This window comes from Stomoxys calcitrans, chromosome 5 (assembly GCF_963082655.1).
Source record: "Stomoxys calcitrans chromosome 5, idStoCalc2.1, whole genome shotgun sequence".
Classification (NCBI taxonomy): domain Eukaryota; kingdom Metazoa; phylum Arthropoda; class Insecta; order Diptera; family Muscidae; genus Stomoxys; species Stomoxys calcitrans.
The window spans coordinates 139,650,657-139,673,709 of NC_081556.1; the positions used below are offsets into that span (position 1 = coordinate 139,650,657).

Here is a 23,053-nt window from a genome sequence, read left to right on the forward strand (position 1 = left end):
ATGCGAAACCGGAGGTAGCCAAAGTCATCAATCACTCCATCTAGAAAACAAGAACGAGTGCCATTTTATTCTGCGGGCCCCCTGGAGTTGTGTAAGACCGACCTAGGACCAAAAGCGATAAATGAGTTCGGCGACCAGGATTCCCTCTCGAAAGAGTTGACTGATGTAGTGATCAAGGCAACGGGAACCGCAGCGGAAGAAGTGGCTGTGCAGCTACAGCACTTGCTTGCAAAATCAGAGGATAATTCGAGAAGATAATGGTGACGAAATTTAGGCAGGTCTACTAGGAGGGTACTTCTCCTTACAAGTTCTGCTTTCGGGAGGAAAAGAGCAATGTGGATGCCAGCATCCATGTGCAGAACTGTGTAAAATAGTCGAACGCTATATACGTCTTTGGCATATTTGTCGACTTAAAAGGTGTGTTTAATTATCTTTCGCGGCGTAGTGTAATCAGGAAATTAGGCGAAATTGGTTATCGGAAACTTTTGCTCTGGCGTAGTTATTTCTGTGATAGAAGAGTTTGCAATCGATATGGTTTGGAAGGATATTGAGCGCGGTTGCTCTCGCGGGTCCATCTGTAATCCAAATATATAGAACCTTATGATTGATCGGAATGGAGGCCAGCGTAGGTTATCATGTTCGCCTATGACGCCGAACGCCTGAGTTCAAATCCTGGCGTGAACATCAGAAAAATTTTCAGCGGTGGTTATGCCCTTACCAATGCTGGCTACATTTGTTAAGTATCCTGCCAAGTTAAAACTTCTCACAAATTGGCTGTTCGGACTCGGCAAAATAAGGCCCCTTATCATTGAGCTTAACATTTAATTGGTCTGAACTCATTGATTTGAAAGAAGTATTCCCTGTTCTTTAATGAAATGTTCATGGGGAATTTAGCAGTATGACGGATATTCCGTTGAGACATTCGCTGAGTCCTTTACACTCAATGCTCATCCTGGTTGAAGGAGATTACAGACTTGCGCTGGAAACTCGTGGTGAGGAGATCATGGACATTCTGCGCAAATGAAGCGATCGTGTTGGTGTTGATGTCGCGCAGGACAAAACCGTAACAATGTTGCTCAAGGGTATCTTGTCGCGAATTCGGAAAATATCAGGCAGTGCCTGTTCCATAGAGAATGAGTTTCTTGGTCCATTTGGATCGGCTGAAGGAAAATTTGGCTGGAGTAGCCGGAATGGTCAAGCATGTTCTGAAAAGCGATTGGATTCTTAGTCGTCATGCTGTCCGATCCGAACTTGCGCTCGGAAAATATCTGGGAGCAACTGTTTCACAGAGAATGGGTTCACGGTCCATTTGCATCGAATGAAGGAAAATATGACTGGAGTAGCCGGAATGGTGAACCATGTTCTGAGAACGAGTGGGGTCTAAGTCGTCATGCTGTCCGATCCATATGCTGATGTATTTCTTGCTTCAACAATTTATGCGCACCTGTGTGGCATATAATTGCTGCAACATGGTACGGTAGTGCGCGCGGATTGGCTTATTGCTTCTGAGTTGGCAGATGGGGATATTAGGTGGCTCAAAGCGTTTTTTTGAGCGTCTTGATGATAGGTGGAAGACCAGATGGACTAACAGTGGCAATGGTCGGGTGCCTTATTCGTAACGCGTCGTTCGTACAGGACATTTCTGATTTTGACTTCAGCCATAGTCTGGGTTTCATACTGACGGGACATGGCTCCTTTAATACTCTGCTGCAATAGAAGAACTAGTCCGCGACTGTGGGAGAGCTGAGTTGGCATGTACTGATAAAATGCCTGTACCATAGCATTCGAGATTTTGGCGCAATGGGGACTTACGAGGCGGAGTGAGAATTTCTGTAGGGCCCTTGAAGACGAGACGACTGTAGCAAGGTTGGCCTCCTTTTCCAGATGGAGGAACAGTGACAATGGTCGGGTGAATTATTCGTGACGCGACGTTCGTTCTGGACAATTCTGATTTTGGTTTCGACCATAGTCTGGGTTTCATACTGAAGGGACACGATTCCTTTAATGCTTTTCGGCATCAGTGGAACTTATCCGCGACTTACATGTGTGACTGTGGGGGACCTGAGTTGGCATGTACTGACAGAATGTCCGTACTATGCAGGCATTCGAGATTTTGGCGCAATGGGGAATAGTGAGGCGGAGTGGGAATTTCTGTAGGGCCCTCGAAGACGAGACGACTGTTGCAAGGTTGGCCACCTTTTTCCAGATGCACGAAAAGTGACAATGGTTGGGTGAGTTTTTCATGACGCGACGATGGTACGGGACAACTCCGATTTTGGTTTCGGCCATAGTCTGGGTTTAATACAGACGGGACATGGCTGTATTTTAATGCTTTGCTGCATCAGAGGAATCGGACTGCACTCATTGATATGTGAGAAGCTTGCCCCTGTTCCTTAATGGAATGTTCATGGGCAAAATTTTGCATTTGTATCAGAGGAAATTGTCCGCGAGTGATTTGTGAGACTGTGGGAGAGCTGAGTTGGCATGTACTGACAGAATGCCTGTACTACGCAGACATTTGAGATTTTGAGGCAATGGGGACTAGCGGGGCGGTGTGTGATTTCAATAGGGCCCTTGAAGACGAGACGACTGTTGCAAGTTGGTCACCTTCTCCCGAGGGTATTAGTGGAGAAATGAATACATGATAGTTATCCATGACGATTAGTCGCTGTACTGGGGAGACCAAGTGATATTGTTCTGAGCTTGGCATGGCCTGGCGCCTACCCCGCCCAGTTTGTTGCTGCGGGGTTTGCCCGTTATTGTTTCCTGTCGCCTTTGTGGTTGTGTTGGGTCATACGTGAGAATGGCCACGTTTATTGTTGAGTCCCATGTCGGTGCTGATATATGTTGCTTAGACATTGAGGCCTTTAGTGTCCCATTTGTGTTGTGCTTACCGCCATTGTGTTTACTCCGTATGCTGCTGATATAAGTCAGTTAAGGGTGATTTTTCCTTTTTCCAGGTGACCAGTCCGGAACTGTTTGTGGTTCAACTGGTAGTAGTCTCTTTATAGCTTCGAAGTCCGACAGGAGACTTTAATCTGGAGTCAGGAGCCCCTGGAACTTTGGTTCCATCCGACAATAATGAGGCCCCAGTTTAAAGTAACATGGTGGCTATGGCTTATACCCAAATCGCGGGTAGAGCACAAGATCGGCGTGAAGTTGCCTTGTCAACCAGGTGCCGTGCCCCATAGATCGAGAGGAGCTTTAGGTAGTGCACCGCTTCTAACCAAGTGGTGAACACGTCAAAATACGTGGGATAAATTGGTACACATGTACGAGAGGTTGATTACCGGAACGTGAGCGAGTAAAACCGTTCGAAATCTCTCTTTTTTGAATTTTGTATATTTTTGAAATTTAAGAACTCGAATGATTAAATCGATCATAATTTAACCGCGTGCCTTGGTTCTCTCAAGTTTTGGCCATGATTGCAGACATCTGTCTTAAACACGACATTCGTGCACCAAATTCCAGAGAGCAGAGAAGGGAATTCGTCTCACTACCAGCGCCAATGAGCTGCTGAAGACTAGCAGGTACCTGATTGGAATGATGAACTATCGGTTGAATTACCAGGATGAGAACAAATGTTGCTTTGGGGCAGGACATCTATAGTGGAAATACATGGATCTAGCTAGGAAAGCAATGGGTCGATGCATTAAATGAGTCAAGAGAGAACACAAGATGAACAAGTGCACTAACCTTCTGAAATCTTGTGGGGGTTAGAGCACAATGGCAGCCGCAGCCTCCAAAGCAGAAAACCCCAGGTCCCAGCAGAATACCGGCCGAGGTTACCTCGCAGATTGCTGCAAACTGATTGGAATTGCAAATTGCAAATTTTGTCCATTTTGAAAATCCCTCTAAGGAACAGGGTCAAACTTCTCACATATCAATGAGTGCCATCCGATTAGCGCACAATGGCAGCCGCAGCCTCCAAAGCAGAAAACCCCTGGCACAACAGAATACCGGCCGAGGTTACCTGGCAGATTGCTGCAAACTGACTGGAATTGCAAATTGCAAATTTTGTCCATGAACATTCCTCTAAGGAACAGGGGCAAACTTCTCACATATCAATGAGCGTCGTCTGATTCAAGTTCAAGCTCAATGATAAGGGACCTCCTTTTTATAGCCGATTCCGATTTGGAGAGAAGTTTTACATGGCATAGTACCTCACAAATGTTGCCAGCGTTACTAGGAGAAAACCACCGCTGAAAATTTTTTCTGATGGACTCGCCAGGATTCGAACCGAAGCATTCAGCATCATAGGCGGACATGCTAACCTCTGCGCTACGGTGGCCACCTGATTGGAATTACTTCTGGTAAAGTTTAACCGGTGCCTACTGGAAGGTATTTTTCGGGATGTATGGAGGAAACAAAAGCTGGTGCTTATAAGCAAAGGTATAGGCAATCCCATATCCCCATAGACGTACTGCCTACCCTATATCTTGGATACTCGGGGCAAGCTTTTGCAGTGGCTTATAAAGCCATTCTTCAGGATGGTGGGCTGCCAATGTAACAACATGGCTCACGGACAAAAATGTCCACGATCGGAGCTCTCAGAAATGTGGTGGAGATGAAAGACACAATGAAGATGATATGGATAATCACCAGATATGGGGTGCGCCTTGAGGCAATGCGGTAGCGTTTCCGCGGTGGATTCAATCCCCTTAGGGTTTTTATCCGGTACTAGTGATACCAACGCCCGGCATACGGATACAAACGTACTCCTCAGATGCGTAATGCATTTTCCCATACTCATCCACAAAAAAAAATCCTTTTTGCCCCACAAAAAATAAAAATTACTTGCATCGTTTTCCATTTTGACTGCATAAAAACGGAGCTTCCTCTTAAATTCTCCTTTATGCCACTGTCAATCAAGCCCATTAGTATGAAACACTTAATATGAACAATATCGCCATTCATTTTGCCTTTTCTTCGTATTTGTCTCTCAAAAATCCTTTCGTTTTCATTTTTGGTTTAGTGTGTGTGTGTGTGTGTGGGTTTCGCTTTTTTTTTAAATTTCTAAGCACGTCTTCACGTCTAATGAACATGGCCAAATGCCATGCGGCGATGTTGTCGCCACGGATGGGCCAAATGGATGGATGGAGTTTAACTAGAACGCTTTTTATCACTTTCTCGCCTGAATGAGTGGCAGTACGAAGAAAGGCAGCAAGCAAGCAAGCGAGGCAAGTGAAAAAAAAGTCTGCATAAAAAAAGGCACTTCCACTAAGCTAACCGGTCGAGGACTCGTAGAAGGACAAAACGAGAGTAAACAAAATGAAATTAATTATTGTGGGAAAAAATTTTCATAATATTAATTAAGGGCATTATAAAAAGTTAATGCAAATTGGTGGTGTAATTTTGGACGTAAATCTGGTAACCACTTCCTGGGGACATGGATAATTTAATAATTTTCTTCTACATTGTCCTGCAATTAAGGGATACGCCTGAACGCTGCGCCAAACGAACCATTAGGGAAGCTAATGCAATATTTGAAGATTTGCGATGGGTTATGGAAAATATGAAAATATGAAACAAAAAAAGAAAACTTGGTAGCAAATTTTGCAGAAACTCGATAAAGGATAAAATGCCTGAAATAAGGGAATTCCTGGGAAATGTCCTTTTTTTGTTTTGGTTTTGCAAATTAACTTTTTGGGATAATACAATTTCTAAATGGAAATGAGAATTTATGATTGTTTAAATCAAATGACCTTTTTCAAATGATTCATGTTATCTCTTTAGAGGAGATGAAATGATAAGAATATATAATAGAATATTTTTCTTATATTTTTTAAAAAGCAGGGATATGTCTTCGAGGCAAACTTTCAGTTAAATTGAATACAAATTGGCCCTTGGAGGGGCTTCAAGGGCCAAAATGGGTTTATGGGAAAGAAATATTCAAACATGGACCGATCTGGATATAGCTGCCATATATATACACATCCGATTCGGACTCATATTGCAATAATGTGGTCGGAATTAGGCAGGAAGGATTCTCTGTTGACTCTTACTAGGGAATTTCACAGACATCGGTTCAGATTTAGATATATAATTAAAATATATAAATTTGGCAAGATTTGTCAATAAATGCGCTAGCAGGGCAAAATACATATATGACAGCTATATCTAAACCTGAACCGATTTCTATGAAATTTACCATTAATGTTAAGAGTCGTAAGAGCATCCATCCTGCCAAATTTCGAGGCAATCGATTAACAAATGAGCACTTTATTGCAACATTTCTCAAAATCGGCCGAACATATATATGAGAGCTATATCCATATCTGAACCGATTTCAAGCAAACTTTTTCGATATTATGATAGTGGTCGAGAAAAGCGTTGTACAACATTTTTCGAAGATTGGTTATAAATAAATGCGCTTGCAATGGCTCTAGGAGTGAAAATCGGGCGATATATATATATGAGAGCTATATTTAAATCTGAACCGATTTCTATGATTCTTATGAGTCGTGAGCGTCTCGTGAATCGTGATTGTCTCGGGAGTGTTTTGTTAGTCGTGAGTAGCTGATGATATACGCCTTATCAGCGTATCGCCTCCTATTTTAAATAGTTCAGCGGGTAATCCGTCGGCTCCCGCTGCCTTATTGTTCTTCAGTCGGATCTCTGCTACTTGGACCTCATTTTTACTAGTAGATAATCATTCTGCATATCTCTCTGCGGTATCCTCTTTGCCGCCAATGTCGGACACCAGCATTTGGGTAAAATGTTCTTTCCATACCCTCAGCATGTTATCTGTGTCAGTTACCAGAGTTCATTCATTGTCTCTGCAGGATGATGTGCCTGCACCAAAACCATCGGTTTAATTTTTTGGTCGAATTTCCGGACTTCATTCTGACTCATGTATATCTCAATTAGCTCACACTCATGTCGTTCCATTTCCTTTTTCTTTCTGCGGAACAGACGTTTCTCCTCTCTCATATTCTCCCGATTCCTCTCCTTCATCTGATGCGTTGCTACTGATTCCAGGGTTGCTTTATATATCGCATTCTTGGCTTCAATTCGCTCACACTCACGTCGTTCCATTTCCTTTTTATACCATCCACCATAAGATGGGGGGTATACTAATTTCGTCATTCTGTTTGTAACTACTCGAAATATTCGTCTGAGACCCCACAAAGTATATATATTCTTGATCGTCGTGACATTTTATGTCGATCTAGCCATGTCCGACCGTCTGTCCGTCCGTCCGTCCGTCTGTCTGTCGAAAGCACGCTAACTTCCGAAGGAGTAAAGCTAGCCGCTTGAAATTTTGCACAAATACTTCTTATTAGTGTAGGTCGGTTGGTATTGTAAATGGGCCATATCGGTCCATGTTTTGATATAGCTGTCATATAAACCGATCTTGGGTCTTGACTTCTTGAGCCTCTAGAGGGCGCAATTCTTATCCAATTTGAATGAATTTTGGCACGTAGTATTTTGTTATGATATCCAACAACTGTGCCAAATATGGTTCAAATCGGTCCATAACCTGATATAGCTGCCATATAAACCGATCTGGGATCTTGACTTCTTGAGCCTCTAGAGGTCGCAATTATTATCCGATTTGCCTGAAATTTTGTACGACGGATTCTTTCATGACCATCAACATACGTGTTTATTATGGTTTGAATCGGTCTATAGGCCGATACAGCTCCCATATAGATCGATCTCTCTATTTTACTTCTTGAGCCCACAAAGGGCGCAATTCTTATTCGAATTGGCTGACATTTTACACAGGTCTCCAACATATAATTTAATTATGGTCCAAACCGGACCATATGTTGATATCGCTCTAATAGCAGAGCAAATCTTTTCTTATATCCTGTTTTTTGCCTAAGAAGAGATGCCGGGAAAAGAACTCGACAAATGCGATCCATGGTGGAGGGTATATAAGATTCGGCCCGGCCGAACTTAGCACGCTTTTACTTGTTTTTTCTATCTTTCTATCTCTCCTGTCTCATTTTCTCACGATACCTTTCCTTCATCTGTTTTTTGCCTAAGAAGAGATGCCGGGAAAAGAACTCGACAAATGCGATCCATGGTGGAGGGTATATAAGATTCGGCCCGGCCGAACTTAGCACGCTTTTACTTGTTCTTTCTATCTTTCTATCTCTCCTGTCTCATTTTCTCACGATACCTTTCCGTTGCTATTGATTGCAGGGTTGCTCTATATGCTGCATTCTTGGCTTCAGTAGCATCTCGACACTCTTGGTCATACCATGGGTTTCTTGGAGGAGGCTTTCGGCACTCAATTACCGATTTCGGGGATATTTTCCATGAAGTGGGCAATGGTTTTATATATAGGTCCCACATAAACCGAACACCACATTTGACTTGACTTGAGTCCTTACAAGCCACAATTTTCGTCCGATTTGTTTAAAATTTTGCACAAAGTATTCTGTTAAGACTACCAATAACAGTGTCAAGTACGGTCAAAATCGGTCTATAACCTAATAAGGCTCCCATATAACCCGATCTCCCTATTTGATATCTTTAGCCCCTGGAAGTCGAAGTTATCATCCGATGTTCGAAACACGTAGTGTTCGTTTATGGCTTCCAACAATGGTCTAAATCAGCTTATAGCCTGATATAGCTGATATATAGCACCGATCTCTCGATTCCACGTCTGGAACCTGGAAGCCGCAGTACGGTCTATAAGTTGTTATAGCTGCAATAGAAACCGCTCGGCCGATTAGACTTTTTGAACCCCCAGAAGTCGCAGTTGTTATCCGATTGCGCTGAAATTTTGCACATAGTGTTTTTTCATGACTTCCAAAAACTGTGTTAAGTACGGTTCACCGATCGTTTTGACAATCTGTCCTTTCCCTGAAGTAGCTCCCATATAAACCCAATTCTCGATTATGCTTGTTCAGTTCCTAGAAGCTTTAATTATTCCCTGGTTTGGTTTGGTTTTCCGAGATTCGTCTCCGCCAAACTTAGCCCCTTTTTTACTTGCTAAATTTTACATCTAGTATTTAATATTTAAAATTGAAAATTTACTTCTGTTCGGCTTTTTTCTACTCAATAAAGCGACCAAAAATTTTCTAGGTCACATCATTAACTTACCATTGACACTTCCACCTAATCCAGCTGCGGCATTTTGTCCCCAGGGTGTGCCAGCGGAAGCATGCAGTCCTCCTAATAAGCCATTTTGAGAATTTTGCCCACCACCCAGGCCGGCCTCAGCATGATAGCCCAGGAAGTTAACGCCCACTTTGCCATCTTTAAAAGTGATTAACTGCAAATAAACATACAAATGTGGAAGACCATAAAAATGATATAAAAACAAAAATTATCAAACAAAATATTTCAGTTCAGATGGCAATAAAAAAGTCGTACAGCCCATACTACGGCTGGCTTCTGTATGAGAGAGAGAGAGAGAGAGAGAATATGTGCTCTCTACCTCACCCAACAGTTTGCTATCGCAAAACCCAAATAATGCAATAAACCTTAAATTGTTTTTTATTGTTTGGCTAAGAACTTGACATGACCACAATGGCTATAATCGAAGATTTACAACAAAATGTTCCTTTCAATGGCCAAAAGTAAGGAAAAGAAATGTAAGAAAGCTAAAGTAAAGGAAAGGAATCAAAATCTAAAGTAATTCGATTACAGAGACATCACACATTTGGGCAGGACACAGAAGAGCAGGACAATTCAAAGGAGGCAAAACATACAGAAACTCGAAAAAGTTTTACCTTTCGGCCCATGTCTACCAACCATCTGGGGTGTTGCTGAGAAGGTGGGCTGAGAATGTGGAAAGGGGGGAGGTCCAATTCTCTGTTGGACAATAGCCTTTAAGGAGTAAAAGCCAACTTTTTATTATCCTCGCTGGGACAACTATTGCTCGCCTTTCAATCTGTCAGTCAGTCACTATGCGAGTTTGGTCCGCCATGTGTAGTCTTTGGCCAAAACCAAAACTTTCCCAAAGAAATTTAAGACCCATCGAAAGGGGGAAATAAACACTTTCTGGTATATACAGGGGGAAGGGCATATAAGCTTGATATCCCCTCAGGCCCACCATAAAGCACCGCATAACAAATGACCACAATTTCTTGTTTCAATGTTTGACCAAAGCGAGCATATGCCTCTGGACATGTAAACGGGTGTACCTTGCGTGTGTGTGTGTGTAAGCTTTAAGAATGTTGGAAAAAAAACCTCTAAAAGGCAAGGCAAGGCAACTAAGAAGCTTCCACGATTTGTCCTTTAAATCACCAACTCATGTTCAACATTTGTACTCCTCTGCATGAAGTGGCAGTTTGTAGTGTCAGTCTGTCCATCTTTACTTTTTGTTGTTGGAGTGTAACTGAAGTGTATTAAGAAGGAAAAAGTAGTTTGTACTTTGCACAAAGTGTAACTGGATGTATGAAAAAAGTGACTAATTCATTGCCTCGTAATGGGATTGGCAATTTCTGTCAGTGATAGTTTAAGGAGTTTTGTGCTGGCAATATAAACTTGTAATTTAGATTGAAGTTGCAGCAAAGACAAAAATATAAAGAATGCATGCTACAATATTTCCAGGTACGAAAGGTAAAAGTTGATTCCAACATTAAGACATTAGTTGGACAATTAGGCAACAAATTTGCAAAGGGTTCTGTCTTATTTCAAATTTTGCTTTGAGACTTAATTTTTTAGTCTCAGTAACGTACGATATTTAAGAGTTTCAGTAGATAAGTTGGTTGTGTGCTCGACTTAACAGTGAGGAATAATGGATAGGTTTCTACCAGGAGGCAATAGAGCAATATAAGGTTAGGTTTCAGCAGCAAGTTGCAAGCGGTCGTACTAAACATTTCAGTTCCGTCACAGGAATAGGAGGGGGGAGATTACTTCTAGTTCCTACAGTTGAACTAGATAGATCGCATGAAAAAGCCTAATAATTTAACGAAATTTTGTAACCACTAATACTGAAAAGTCTTGAAAGAAATAAGAAACCAAATTGGGAATTCATGGTCCAGATCCATGTCCATAGTGGCATGGGGCGGATTAATATCTGCACCCTCCTTTTAACCTAACCTAACCTAAATACAACATTTTGCATGAATATTCCCTAAGGGAACAGGGAGCACTTCTCTCCTATCAATAAGTGCATAAAAGGCCCATAAAAGGTATCCAATTTGGAGGGGATCAAAAGCGCCTCCGTAGCTTAGTTAGCCTTCCTTCCATCCTCCCATCCTTCCATCTTTCCTTCCTTCCATCCTTCCATCCTTCCATCCTTCCTCCCATTCTCCATCCTTCCTTCCATTCTCCATCCTTCCTTCCATTCTCCATCCTTCCTTCCATTCTCCATCCTTCCTTCCATTCTTCCTTCCATCCTTCCTTCCATCCTTCCTTCCATCCTTCCTTCCATCCTTCCTTCCATCCTTCCATCCTTCCATCCTTCCATCCTTCCATCCTTCCATCCTTCCTTCCATCCTTCCTTCCATCCTTCCTTCCATCCTTCCTTCCATCCTTCCTTCCATCCTTCCTTCCATCCTTCCATCCTTCCATCCTTCCTTCCTTCCTTCCATCCTTCCTTCCATCCTTCCTTCCATCCTTCCATCCTTCCATCCTTCCATCCTTCCATCCTTCCATCCTTCCATCCTTCCATCCTTCCATCCTTCCATCCTTCCATCCTTCCTTCCTTCCTTCCTTCCATCCTTCCTTCCATCCTTCCTTCCATCCTTCCATCCTTCCATCCTTCCATCCTTCCATCCTTCCATCCTTCCATCCTTCCATCCTTCCATCCTTCCTTCCATCCTTCCTTCCATCCTTCCTTCCATCCTTCCTTCCATCCTTCCTTCCATCCTTCCTTCCATCCTTCCTTCCATCCCCTTCCTTCCATCCTTCCTTCCTTCCATCCTTCCTTCCATCCTTCCATCCTTCCATCCTTCCATCCTTCCATCCTTCCTTCCATCCTTCCTTCCATCCTTCCTTCCATCCTTCCTTTCATCCTTCCTTCCATCCTTCCTTCCATCCTTCCTTCCATCCTTCCTTCCATCTTTCCTTCCATCCTTCCATCTTTCCATCCTTCCTTCCATCCTTCCTTCCATCCTTCCTTCCATCCTTCCTTCCATCCTTCCTTCCATCCTTCCTTCCATCCTTCCTTCCATCCTTCCTTCCATCCTTCCTTCCATCCTTCCTTCCATCCTTCCTTCCATCCTTCCTTCCATCCTTCCTTCCATCCTTCCTTCCATCCTTCCTTCCATCCTTCCTTCCATCCTTCCTTCCATCCTTCCTTCCATCCTTCCTTCCATCCTTCCTTCCATCCTTCCTTCCATCCTTCCTTCCATCCTTCCTTCCATCCTTCCTTCCATCCTTCCTTCCATCCTTCCTTCCATCCTTCCTTCCATCCTTCCTTCCATCCTTCCATCCTTCCATCCTTCCATCCTTCCATCCTTCCTTCCTTCCTTCCATCCTTCCTTCCATCCTTCCTTCCATCCTTCCATCCTTCCATCCTTCCATCCTTCCTTCCTTCCTTCCATCCTTCCTTCCATCCTTCCTTCCATCCTTCCATCCTTCCATCCTTCCATCCTTCCATCCTTCCATCCTTCCATCCTTCCATCCTTCCTTCCTTCCTTCCTTCCATCCTTCCTTCCATCCTTCCTTCCATCCTTCCTTCCATCCTTCCATCCTTCCATCCTTCCATCCTTCCATCCTTCCATCCTTCCTTCCATCCTTCCTTCCATCCTTCCTTCCATCCTTCCTTCCATCCTTCCTTCCATCCTTCCTTCCATCCTTCCTTCCATCCTTCCTTCCATCCTTCCTTCCATCCTTCCTTCCATCCTTCCTTCCTTCCATCCTTCCTTCCATCCTTCCATCCTTCCATCCTTCCATCCTTCCTTCCATCCTTCCTTCCATCCTTCCTTCCATCCTTCCTTTCATCCTTCCTTCCATCCTTCCTTCCATCCTTCCTTCCATCCTTCCTTCCATCTTTCCTTCCATCCTTCCATCTTTCCATCCTTCCTTCCATCCTTCCTTCCATCCTTCCTTCCATCCTTCCTTCCATCCTTCCTTCCATCCTTCCTTCCATCCTTCCTTCCATCCTTCCTTCCATCCTTCCTTCCATCCTTCCTTCCATCCTTCCTTCCATCCTTCCTTCCATCCTTCCTTCCATCCTTCCTTCCATCCTTCCTTCCATCCTTCCTTCCATCCTTCCTTCCATCCTTCCTTCCATCCTTCCTTCCATCCTTCCTTCCATCCTTCCTTCCATCCTTCCTTCCATCCTTCCTTCCATCCTTCCTTCCATCCTTCCTTCCATCCTTCCTTCCATCCTTCCTTCCATCCTTCCTTCCATCCTTCCTTCCATCCTTCCTTCCATCCTTCCTTCCATCCTTCCTTCCATCCTTCCTTCCATCCTTCCTTCCATCCTTCCTTCCTTCCATCCTTCCATCCTTCCTTCCTTCCATCCTTCCATCCTTCCTTCCTTCCATCCTTCCTTCCATCCATCCTTCCTTCCATCCTTCCTTCCATCCTTCCTTCCATCCTTCCTTCCATCCTTCCTTCCATCCTTCCTTCCATCCTTCCTTCCATCCTTCCTTCCATCCTTCCTTCCATCCTTCCTTCCATCCTTCCTTCCATCCTTCCTTCCATCCTTCCTTCCATCCTTCCTTCCATCCTTCCTTCCATCCTTCCTTCCATCCTTCCTTCCATCCTTCCTTCCATCCTTCCTTCCATCCTTCCTTCCATCCTTCCTTCCATGCTTCCTTTCTTCCATCCTTCCTTCCATCCTTCTTTCCATCCTTCCTTCCATCCTTCCTTCCATCCTTCCTTCCATCCTTCCTTCCATCCTTCCTTCCATCCTTCCTTCCATCCTTCCTTCCATCCTTTCTTCCATCCTTCCTTCCATCCTTCCTTCCATGCTTCCTTTCTTCCATCCTTCCTTCCATCCTTCCTTCCATCCTTCTTTCCATCCTTCCTTCCATCCTTCCTTCCATCCTTCCTTCCATCCTTCCTTCCATCCTTCCTTCCATCCTTCCTTCCATCCTTCCTTCCATCCTTCCTTCCATCCTTCCTTCCATCCTTCCTTCCATCCTTCCTTCCATCCTTCCTTCCATCCTTCCTTCCATCCTTCCTTCCATCCTTCCTTCCATCCTTCCTTCCATCCTTCCTTCCATCCTTCCTTCCATCCTTCCTTCCATCCTTCCTTCCATCCTTCCTTCCATCCTTCCTTCCATCCTTCCTTCCATCCTTCCATCCTTCCTTCCATCCTTCCATCCTTCCTTCCATCCTTCCTTCCATCCTTTCTTCCATCCTTCCTTCCATCCTTCCTTCCATCCTTCCTTCCATCCTTCCTTCCATCCTTCCATCCTTCCATCCTTCCTTCCATCCTTCCTTCCATCCTTCCTTCCATCCTTCCTTCCATCCTTCCTTCCATCCTTCCTTCCATCCTTCCTTCCATCCTTCCTTCCATCCACACGCTCTTCCTTCCATCCGCACGGTCTTCCTATCCTCTGTCATTTTTTACATCGTTCCCACTAGTTTTTCTTTTATCCTTGAATCGTTCTTTCCATCTTTCCTTATACCATTTCAGCATTTCATCCTACACACCACTTTTCATTATTTTTTCCTTCCTCCCTGCCATTTTTCTTGTCAATCTTCTATTCTTCCATCTGTGGGTTAAATCTTCTTATCTATCCTTCAGTGCTTTTTGTCTGACTGAATCGTCTGCGCTTCCGTTTATTTTTGGATATAACCCCAACAACCCTTTGAGCCTCCTTTTTCACCCGATTTGACTGAAACTTGGCCGAGTAAAATCCGTATCGGTCAATACACTGTTATGCCTCCATAAAAACCATTTCCAGGATTTGTCTTCTTTAGCCCCTATAATTATTTTTTTCATCTAATTTCGTTGAAATTTGGCACAAAGACTTCTGCTATGACTTTCAACACCTATGCCAAGTATGATCCGAATCGGTCTGTATACTGATATAGCCCCCATATAAACCTATCCCCTGATATGACTTCTTGGGCTTCTGGAGGCCTCAATAGAAGTGTCAATCGAGGTTGTTAACGATGTGTCAGTTAATATGTAGCAACTTAAATTTAAGGACACTATCGTTATTTTGAAGATTTTCTTCTTTCTTCAAAGAAAGAAATCTTTAATTTGTTCTATTATTTTATAGTGTGACCTCTGTCGTATTTGTGATTCATTGTCCAACTTCTTTTACAGATGTTACTGCCTTTTCGTTTCCTGGTGTTCACCAGAAGAAAAAAGGATTTAAAAAAATTTCTAATTTTGTTTTTGTAAATCTCAAACAATTGTTGCCTTTCTTCTCTGTTCTTAGTTTTGCGACCACTTGTTCTAATGTGAACTAAACAATTATTTCCCCTCGGCCAAATGTGCAGTCAAACAAATCGCCCTACTTTGGCAGCCTTGCCTTCAACTCATACGCTATTGTGATTGTAGAGAGGAGGACTTTGTTTGGGTGCATGGGTAAACGACCGAATAATAGGAGAGAAAATAAATTAATTTTAGTTTTTGTTTGGTTTTTTGTTTTTGCCATTTGTTTAACGGCTAAGTCTCATTAGGGGCAATTGTTGTAACAACATGTGGACGATAAAAAAAAAGGTAGCAACAGCTATAGAGGCAACAAAGGTTGAACTGGCTTTGTGTGTAGTAAGCTCCCCCGTTTTTTTTTTTTTTGGAGTTTGACATCTACAACTAGGGGGAAATTTTGGTCGTGTAATCCCAGTGGTATATTGTTTGGGCTACTTTTTTGTGTTTTTTTTTGTGTTAATAGTTTTTAATCTATTTAAATTAATTTTAAACTAAATTATTACAGCGTTGGGAGGATTTTCGCATGAAGATTCAGTTGGTATTTAAGGATAATGTCATTAACCCATTAAATTCGAAGGGGTAAAAAATGACCCAAGAATGGATCTGTCTTAGAAAAAATTCCAGCTCGAGCTAGGAAAGAGGTACCTTGAAGAAATTTAGATTGGCGTACAGTGGACGACCAAAACTAGTTAAAAAAAATTCTCCATGTTATATAAGGGCCTGTTTTGGCTTGTCGAAAGTCAACAATTTTTAACATCCAAAAATATTCAACAAAAATTTTTGTCAAAATTCTTAGGAGTAAGATTTCTGGAATCCATTTTAGTGTCTTGTTGCATTTAATGATTTCTATATTAAACAAATAAATCTATGGTGATAAGAAAGCAGGTGCTTATCGCCTTAGGCAACAGCAGGGCCGAGGGCCTCCCCCCTGGCTACGTCCCTGTACGTCATCTCTCTTTTTTTATAAGCCAGCCATTTGGTGAAAAGGAAAAAGACCAAGAGAAAGTATATATGTGGGCGTTTTGTTTTCCCTCTGGCGTAGAATGATGTTTTAATGAAGCAGAGGAGGTTAGATATTCAAATCTTCAATTTATTTGTGTAAAAAATACACAAAAATAGCTCTCTTGATCCCGAAAAGTAGGCAACAAAATTTGGTATTTAACAAATTTTGTAGTTTGTTGTTTCGTATTTTTCAGAAACAAGAAGGCAAGTGAGTATAATTACCATAAAAAGGAAACATTTGGCTGGAATTTTAACTAAATCTCTTTCTTTGGCATCAAATCAATGTCCTCTCATATATTTTACTCAGAAAATCTATTTGCTGTTAATTTCAAACGCATGAATTGATAAAGGAAATCCAAAAAACCCATCAAATCCAACCCAAAAAGTTTGTTTACATCTGCATATTCTGATTTCGGGCCGGGCCGAAATTTATGTACCCTCCACCATGGATCGTATTTGTCAAGTACTTTGCCCAGTACCTCTTTATAGGCAAACAAAGGATAATGAATAAAAATGGCCATGCTATCGAAGCCATATCAGGTTATGGACCGTTTCGGACCATACTTGGTTGGGATGCTGGAGACTATAGTAGAAGTCATTGGGCAAAATTTCAGCCAAATCGGATATGAATTGCGCCCTATAGGGGCTCAAGAAGATAGGTTATAGGGGCTCAAAGGAGATCAGTTTTTAATGGGAGCTATATCAGATTATAGACCGATTATAGCCAAATCGGATAAGAATTGCGCCCTATATGGGGCTCAAAAAGATAGGTTATAAGGGATGAAGGGAGATCAATTTATATGGGAGCTATATCAGATTATAGAACGATTCAGACCCTATTTGGCACGCACGTTCTTTCATTCTTCCTTCGTTCCATCCATGCTTTCGTCCTTCCTTCCTTCCATCATTCCAACTATCTTTTATTCATTCCTTACGCCTTACCTCCAAACTTTTTTCCTTTCCTCTTTCCTTTTTTACATCCTCCCCACCAGTTTTCTTTTAATTCTTAAATCGTTTCTTTCATCCTTCTTTCCATCTTTCCGTATGCCATTTTATTATTAGATTGCCCAAAAAGTAATTGCGGATTTTTTAAAAGAAAGTAAATGCATTTTTAATAAAACTTAGAATGAACTTTAATCAAATATACTTTTTTTACACTTTTTTTCTAAAGCAAGCTAAAAGTCACAGCTGATAACTGATAGAAGAAAGAATGCAATTACAGAGTCATAAGCTGTGAAAAAATTTGTCAACGCCAACTATATGAAAAATCCGCAATTACTTTTTGGGCAACCCAATATTTTATCCTACACACCACTCTTCATTCTTCTCTCCTTCCTCCCTGCCATATTTCTTTCCATCCGTCCATTCTTCCATCCCTTCTTCCATCCGTAGGTATAATCTTCTTATCTGTCCTGCAGTGCTTTTTGTCTGCCATTCCATTTGACCCTCCGTCCAATGCGTTGTTGCATCTGAGTTTCCGCTCTTCTATCCGTCTGCAACTATTTCCGTCTTTTAGTCTATCTTTTTGTCAGTGGACCGTTTCGGACCATATTTGGTTTGGATGTTGGAGACCATACATCCAAAGCCAAACGGATAAGAATTGTGACCTATAGCGGCTCAGGAAGTAATATCGTGAAATCGATTTATATGGGAGCTATGTCAGATTATCAACCGATTCAGACCATATTTGGCACGCGCTTTGAAGGTCATAGGAAAAGTTGTTGTACAAAATTTCGGGAGATAATCGGAAGATCTTTTCATAGGTTTCATAGGATTCTTTTCATACTTCATGCCAAATTTTAGCCAAATTGGATAACAATTGAGCTCTCTAGAGGCTCAATATCTGGTCTATATCGGTTCAGATTTGAATATAGCCCCCGTATAAGCCGATCCCCCCATTTGACTTCTTGAGCCCTTAGAAGTCTCAATTTTTATCCGATATGGCTGAAATTTGGAATGAAGACTTGAGTTATGGCTTCGAACATCCATGCCAAGTATGATTCGAATCGGCCTATAAACAGATATAACCCCCATATAAACCGATCCCCCGATTTGACTTCTTGAGCCCCTAGAAGCCTTAATTTTCATCCGATTTGGCTGAAATTTGAAACAAGGACTTCAGTTATGACTTCCAACATCCATGCTAAGTATAATCCAAATCGGTATATAAACAGATATAGCCCCCATATAAACCGATCCCCGGATTTGATTTCTTGAGCCCTAAGAAGCCTTCATTTTCATCCGATTTGGCTGAATTTTTGCACAAGGACTTGGGTTATGACTTTAAACATCCATGCTAAGTATGATCCGAATTGGTCGATAAACAGATATAGCCCCCATATAAACCGATCCCTTAGAAGCTTCCATTTTCATCAAATTTGGCTGAAATTTGGATCAAAGACTTGAGTTATGACTTCCAACATCCTTGCTAAGTATAATCCAAATCGGTATATAAACATATATAGCCCCCATGTAAACCGATTCCCGGATTTGACCTCTTGAACCCTTAGAAGCCTCAATTTTCATCCGATTTGGCTGAAATTTAGATCAAAGACTTGAGTTATGACTTCCAACATCCATGCCAAGTATGATTCGAATCGGCCTATAAACAGATATAGCCCCCATATAAACCGATTTCCGGATTTGACCTCTTGAACCCTTAGCCAAATTTCATCAAATTTGGCTGAAATTTGGATCAAAGACTTGAGTTATGACTTCCAACATCCTTGCTAAGTATAATCCAAATCGGTATATAAACATATATAGCCCCCATGTAAACCGATTCTCGGATTTGACCTCTTGAACCCTTAGAAGCCTCAATTTTCATCCGATTTGGCTGAAATTTAGATCAAAGACTTGAGTTATGACTTCCAACATCCATGCCAAGTATGATTCGAATCGGCCTATAAACAGATATAGCCCCATATGAACCGATTTCCGGATTTGACCTCTTGAACCCTTAGAAGCCTCAATTTCCATCCGATTTGGCTGAAATTTGGAGTAAAGTCTTGAATTATAACTTCCAACAACCATGCCAAGTATGATCCGAATCGGTCTATAAACAGATATAGCTCCCATGTAAACCGATCCCCCGATTTGACTTCTTGAGCCCTTAGAAGCCTTAATTTTCATCTGATTTGGCTGAAAATTGACCAAAGACCCTATCTCATGACTTACAACATTACTGCCAAGTTTTAACCGAATCGGTCAATATGGTGATATAGGCCCCCTAAGTACCAATATCCCGATATGACTTCTTGAGACCAAAATACAAAACTCAAATACAAACTTAGTTAATAAGGGTAAATTTTTGACGGAATCCATGGTGTTGGTTACCCACCGAACGTAGCTCGTTTTTACTTATTCGAGGTTACTTTTTAGAGCGCTCAACAAGACGATTACTGGCTTAGCTGTATGTTCATAGTGGCATGGGGCGGATTTATATCCCCACTCTCTTTTCAACCTAACCTAACACAGTGGCTCGAAGCCATAACAAAACACTTCATGCTAAATTTGAGCCAAATGGGATAAGAATTGCGCCCTCTAGGACCTCAAAAAGTCAAGTTTATATGGTAAAATCAGTTTATTTGGTAGCTTTATCAAAACATGCACCGATATGGGCCATTTATAATCTCAACAGACCTACACTAGTAGGAAATATTTGTGTAAAATTTCAAGTGCCAATCTTTATACGTTTGAAAGTTTGAGTGTTTTCGACATACAGACGGACAGTGGGACATGGCTAAATGGACTCAGAATGTCAAGGCGGTCAAGAATATATTTACTTTATGGGGTCTTAGACCAATATTTCGAGATGTTACAAACGGAATGACTAGATTACTATACCCCCATCTTATGGTGGTAGGGTATCAAAATATGGCCTTACCAAATTCGGGTGCAATGCACCTGAATATTATTAACCCGCAGTTTTTGTTGGGAATCGAAAACTCCCTCTATCATGTTATCACTTGTAATGGGATTTCCAAACTATTAGAAAATATCATAAATGATTGATACACATGGTGTGTTCGAGTGGTTTGTTCAACTTACACAGTAGGTCGTTATACCATACATTTATCAATGAAAAACAGTAATTATCAACATTAACAAGTATTATGAATCGAAGGTACATAAGCTATGGGTCGTTGTAGACTGTCCAATACTAAGATAGTAGGCCCTCATAAAGTTTTAGATAAATTTTTATGAAAATAATTATTTAACAAGTAAGAGCGTGCTAAGATCGGCCGGCCCGTATCTTATATACCTCGCATCTGTCGAGTTCTTTGCGCAGTATCTGTTTTTAGGCAAAGAAAGTATAATGAATAAGGATGGAGGAACAGCTATATCAAGTTGTAGTCCGATTCGGGGCTCAAGAAGCGAAATCGGAAGATCGGTTTATATGGGAGCTGTATCAGGCTATAGATCGATTCTGACCATATTGCACACGTATGTTGAAGGTCATGGGAGGAGCCGTTGTACAAAATTTGTGCCAAATCGGATGAGAATTGCGCCCTCTAGAGGCTCAAGAAGTCAAAACCCAAGACCTGGTTTATATGGCAGCTATATCAGGTTATAGACCGATGTGAACCATACTTAGCACAGTTGTTGCAAGTGATATCAAAAGACTATGTGTGAAATTTCAGTCAAATCGGACGAAAATTGCGCCCTCTAGAGGCTCAAGAATTCAAGACCCAAGGTCGGATTGTATGGCAGCTATATCAGGTTATAGACCGATGTGAACCATACTTAGCACAGTTGTTGCAAGTGATATCAAAAGACTATGTGCGAAATTTCAGTCAAATCGAACGAGAATTGTGCCCTCTAGAGGCTCAAGAAGTCAAGACCCAATATCGGTTTGTATGGCAGCTATATCAAAACATGGACCGATTTGGCCCATTTGCAATCCCAACCGATCTACACTATTAAAAAGTATTTGTGCAAAATTTCAAGCGGCTAGCTCTACTCCTTCAAAAGTTAGCGGGCTTTCGACAAACAGACGGATGGACGGACAGACGGACGGACAGACGGACGGACGGACAGAAGGACGGACGGACATGGCTAATTCGACTTAAAATGTCACGACGATCCAGAATATATCTCTATGGGGTCTGAGACGCATATTTCGAGGTGTTACAAACAGAATGACGAATCTGGAATACCCCCATCCTATGCTGTTTATAAGTTTTGATACCCTGCACCCTAGAATGGGGTGTTTGCCAGCTTCGTCACACCGTTTGTAACTCAATGAAATATTGAATCGAGACCTTACAAAGTATTTTAAGTGTCGATCGTATAGGCGTTCTAAGTCAGTTAAGCTGTGTCCATCCGTCTGCTCTAGCTATGCGCTTGGCATTTTACACAAATACTTATTGGGTTGCCCAAAAAGTAATTGCGGATTTTTTAAAAGAAAGTAAATGCATTTTTAATAAAACTTAGAATGAACTTTAATCAAATATACTTTTTTTACACTTTTTTTTAAAGCAAGCTAAAAGTAACAGCTGATAACTGACAGAAGAAAGAATGCAATTACAGAGTCACAAGCTGTGAAAAAATTTGTCAACGCCGACTATATGAAAAATCCGCAATTACTTTTTGGGCAACTCAATATAATTAAGTGTTGGACGGCCGGTATTGTAAAACAACCAAATTGGTCCCTGTTAAGATATAATTGCCATAAAAACCGATCCTCCGACTTTACTTGTTGACCTTCTGGAGTTTAAATGTTAGAACATTACGTCATTGAAAAATTTCAATCAATGAGATAAGAAATATGATATCTTGGATTGATTTTCTCAAAAAGTTTAATCAAGTGATTGGTTCATATGACAGGAATATCTTAATACTGCTCGTTTTTGGCCTATTACCAATTGGACAGGCAAAATTGTTTAGTAGTTAGAGCGCTGTGGCCAAATTATTTAGCCCCCCCTACCCCCCCACATAAAGAATGCCCAACACTTTTCACTCTTGTTTAAATAATAAAGGGTGATGTTTTAGCTATTATCTTTTTGGCGACACTGGATTAAACAGCTGACGCAAGTTTGGTCTTTTGCTTCACTGTCAAACATCTTCAGTTAGGTCTATAATTTAACCATGAATCGTCTTACAAACGAATAACGCTTGGAACGCTTTTATCAAAATGCGTGCTCTGTTAAGAAAGTTCATCGCGCGCTTCTTCCGTGGAGCAACGAAGCTAATTTTTGGCTCAATGGGTACGTAAATAAGAAGAATTGTCTATTTTGGAGTGAAGATCAGCCAGAAGCATTGCAAGAGCTGCCAATGCATCCAGAAAATTTCACAGTTTGATGCGGTTTATGGGCTGGTGGCATCATTGGACCGTACTTCTTCAAAGATGATGCGAGTCGTAACGTGACTGTGAATGGCTAGCGCTACCGTAAGATGATATCCAACTTGTTTTTGAACAAAATGCAAGAGCTTGACTTGCATGACATGTGGTTTCTACAAGACAGTGCCACATACCGTACAGCGCGCGAAATAAATGACTTATTGAGAGGCGAGTTCGGTGAACTTTTTATTTCACGTTTGGTCGCCTAGATCGTGCGATTTAATGCCTTTAGACAATTTTTATGGGGCTATGTTAAAGCTCATGTCTATACAGACAAGGCCGCTTCAATTGAGGAATTGGAAGATAACATTGAAGCATTTATTCATGGGATACCAACCGAAATATTGGAAGGAGTATGCCAAAATTGGATTAAGCGGATGAACCATTTAATGCGCAGTCACGGTCAACAATTGCATGAAATAGTCTTCAAAAATTAAATTATATGAACCGTACAATCG

General features: G+C 41.7%; 1 protein-coding gene across 2 annotated transcripts in view; it reads right to left on the reverse strand.

Annotated features, from left to right (window-relative positions):
• The window catches only part of LOC106080750 (uncharacterized), a 98,549-nt gene that overhangs the window by 31,510 nt on the left and 43,986 nt on the right, over positions 1-23,053 (reverse strand). For both annotated transcript variants that reach the window (XM_013242274.2, XM_059370117.1), the window contains exon 2: positions 9,061-9,232. In XM_013242274.2, coding sequence (XP_013097728.2) covers positions 9,061-9,232 — 172 coding nt within the window. The remainder of the gene's footprint in view (positions 1-9,060; positions 9,233-23,053) is intronic.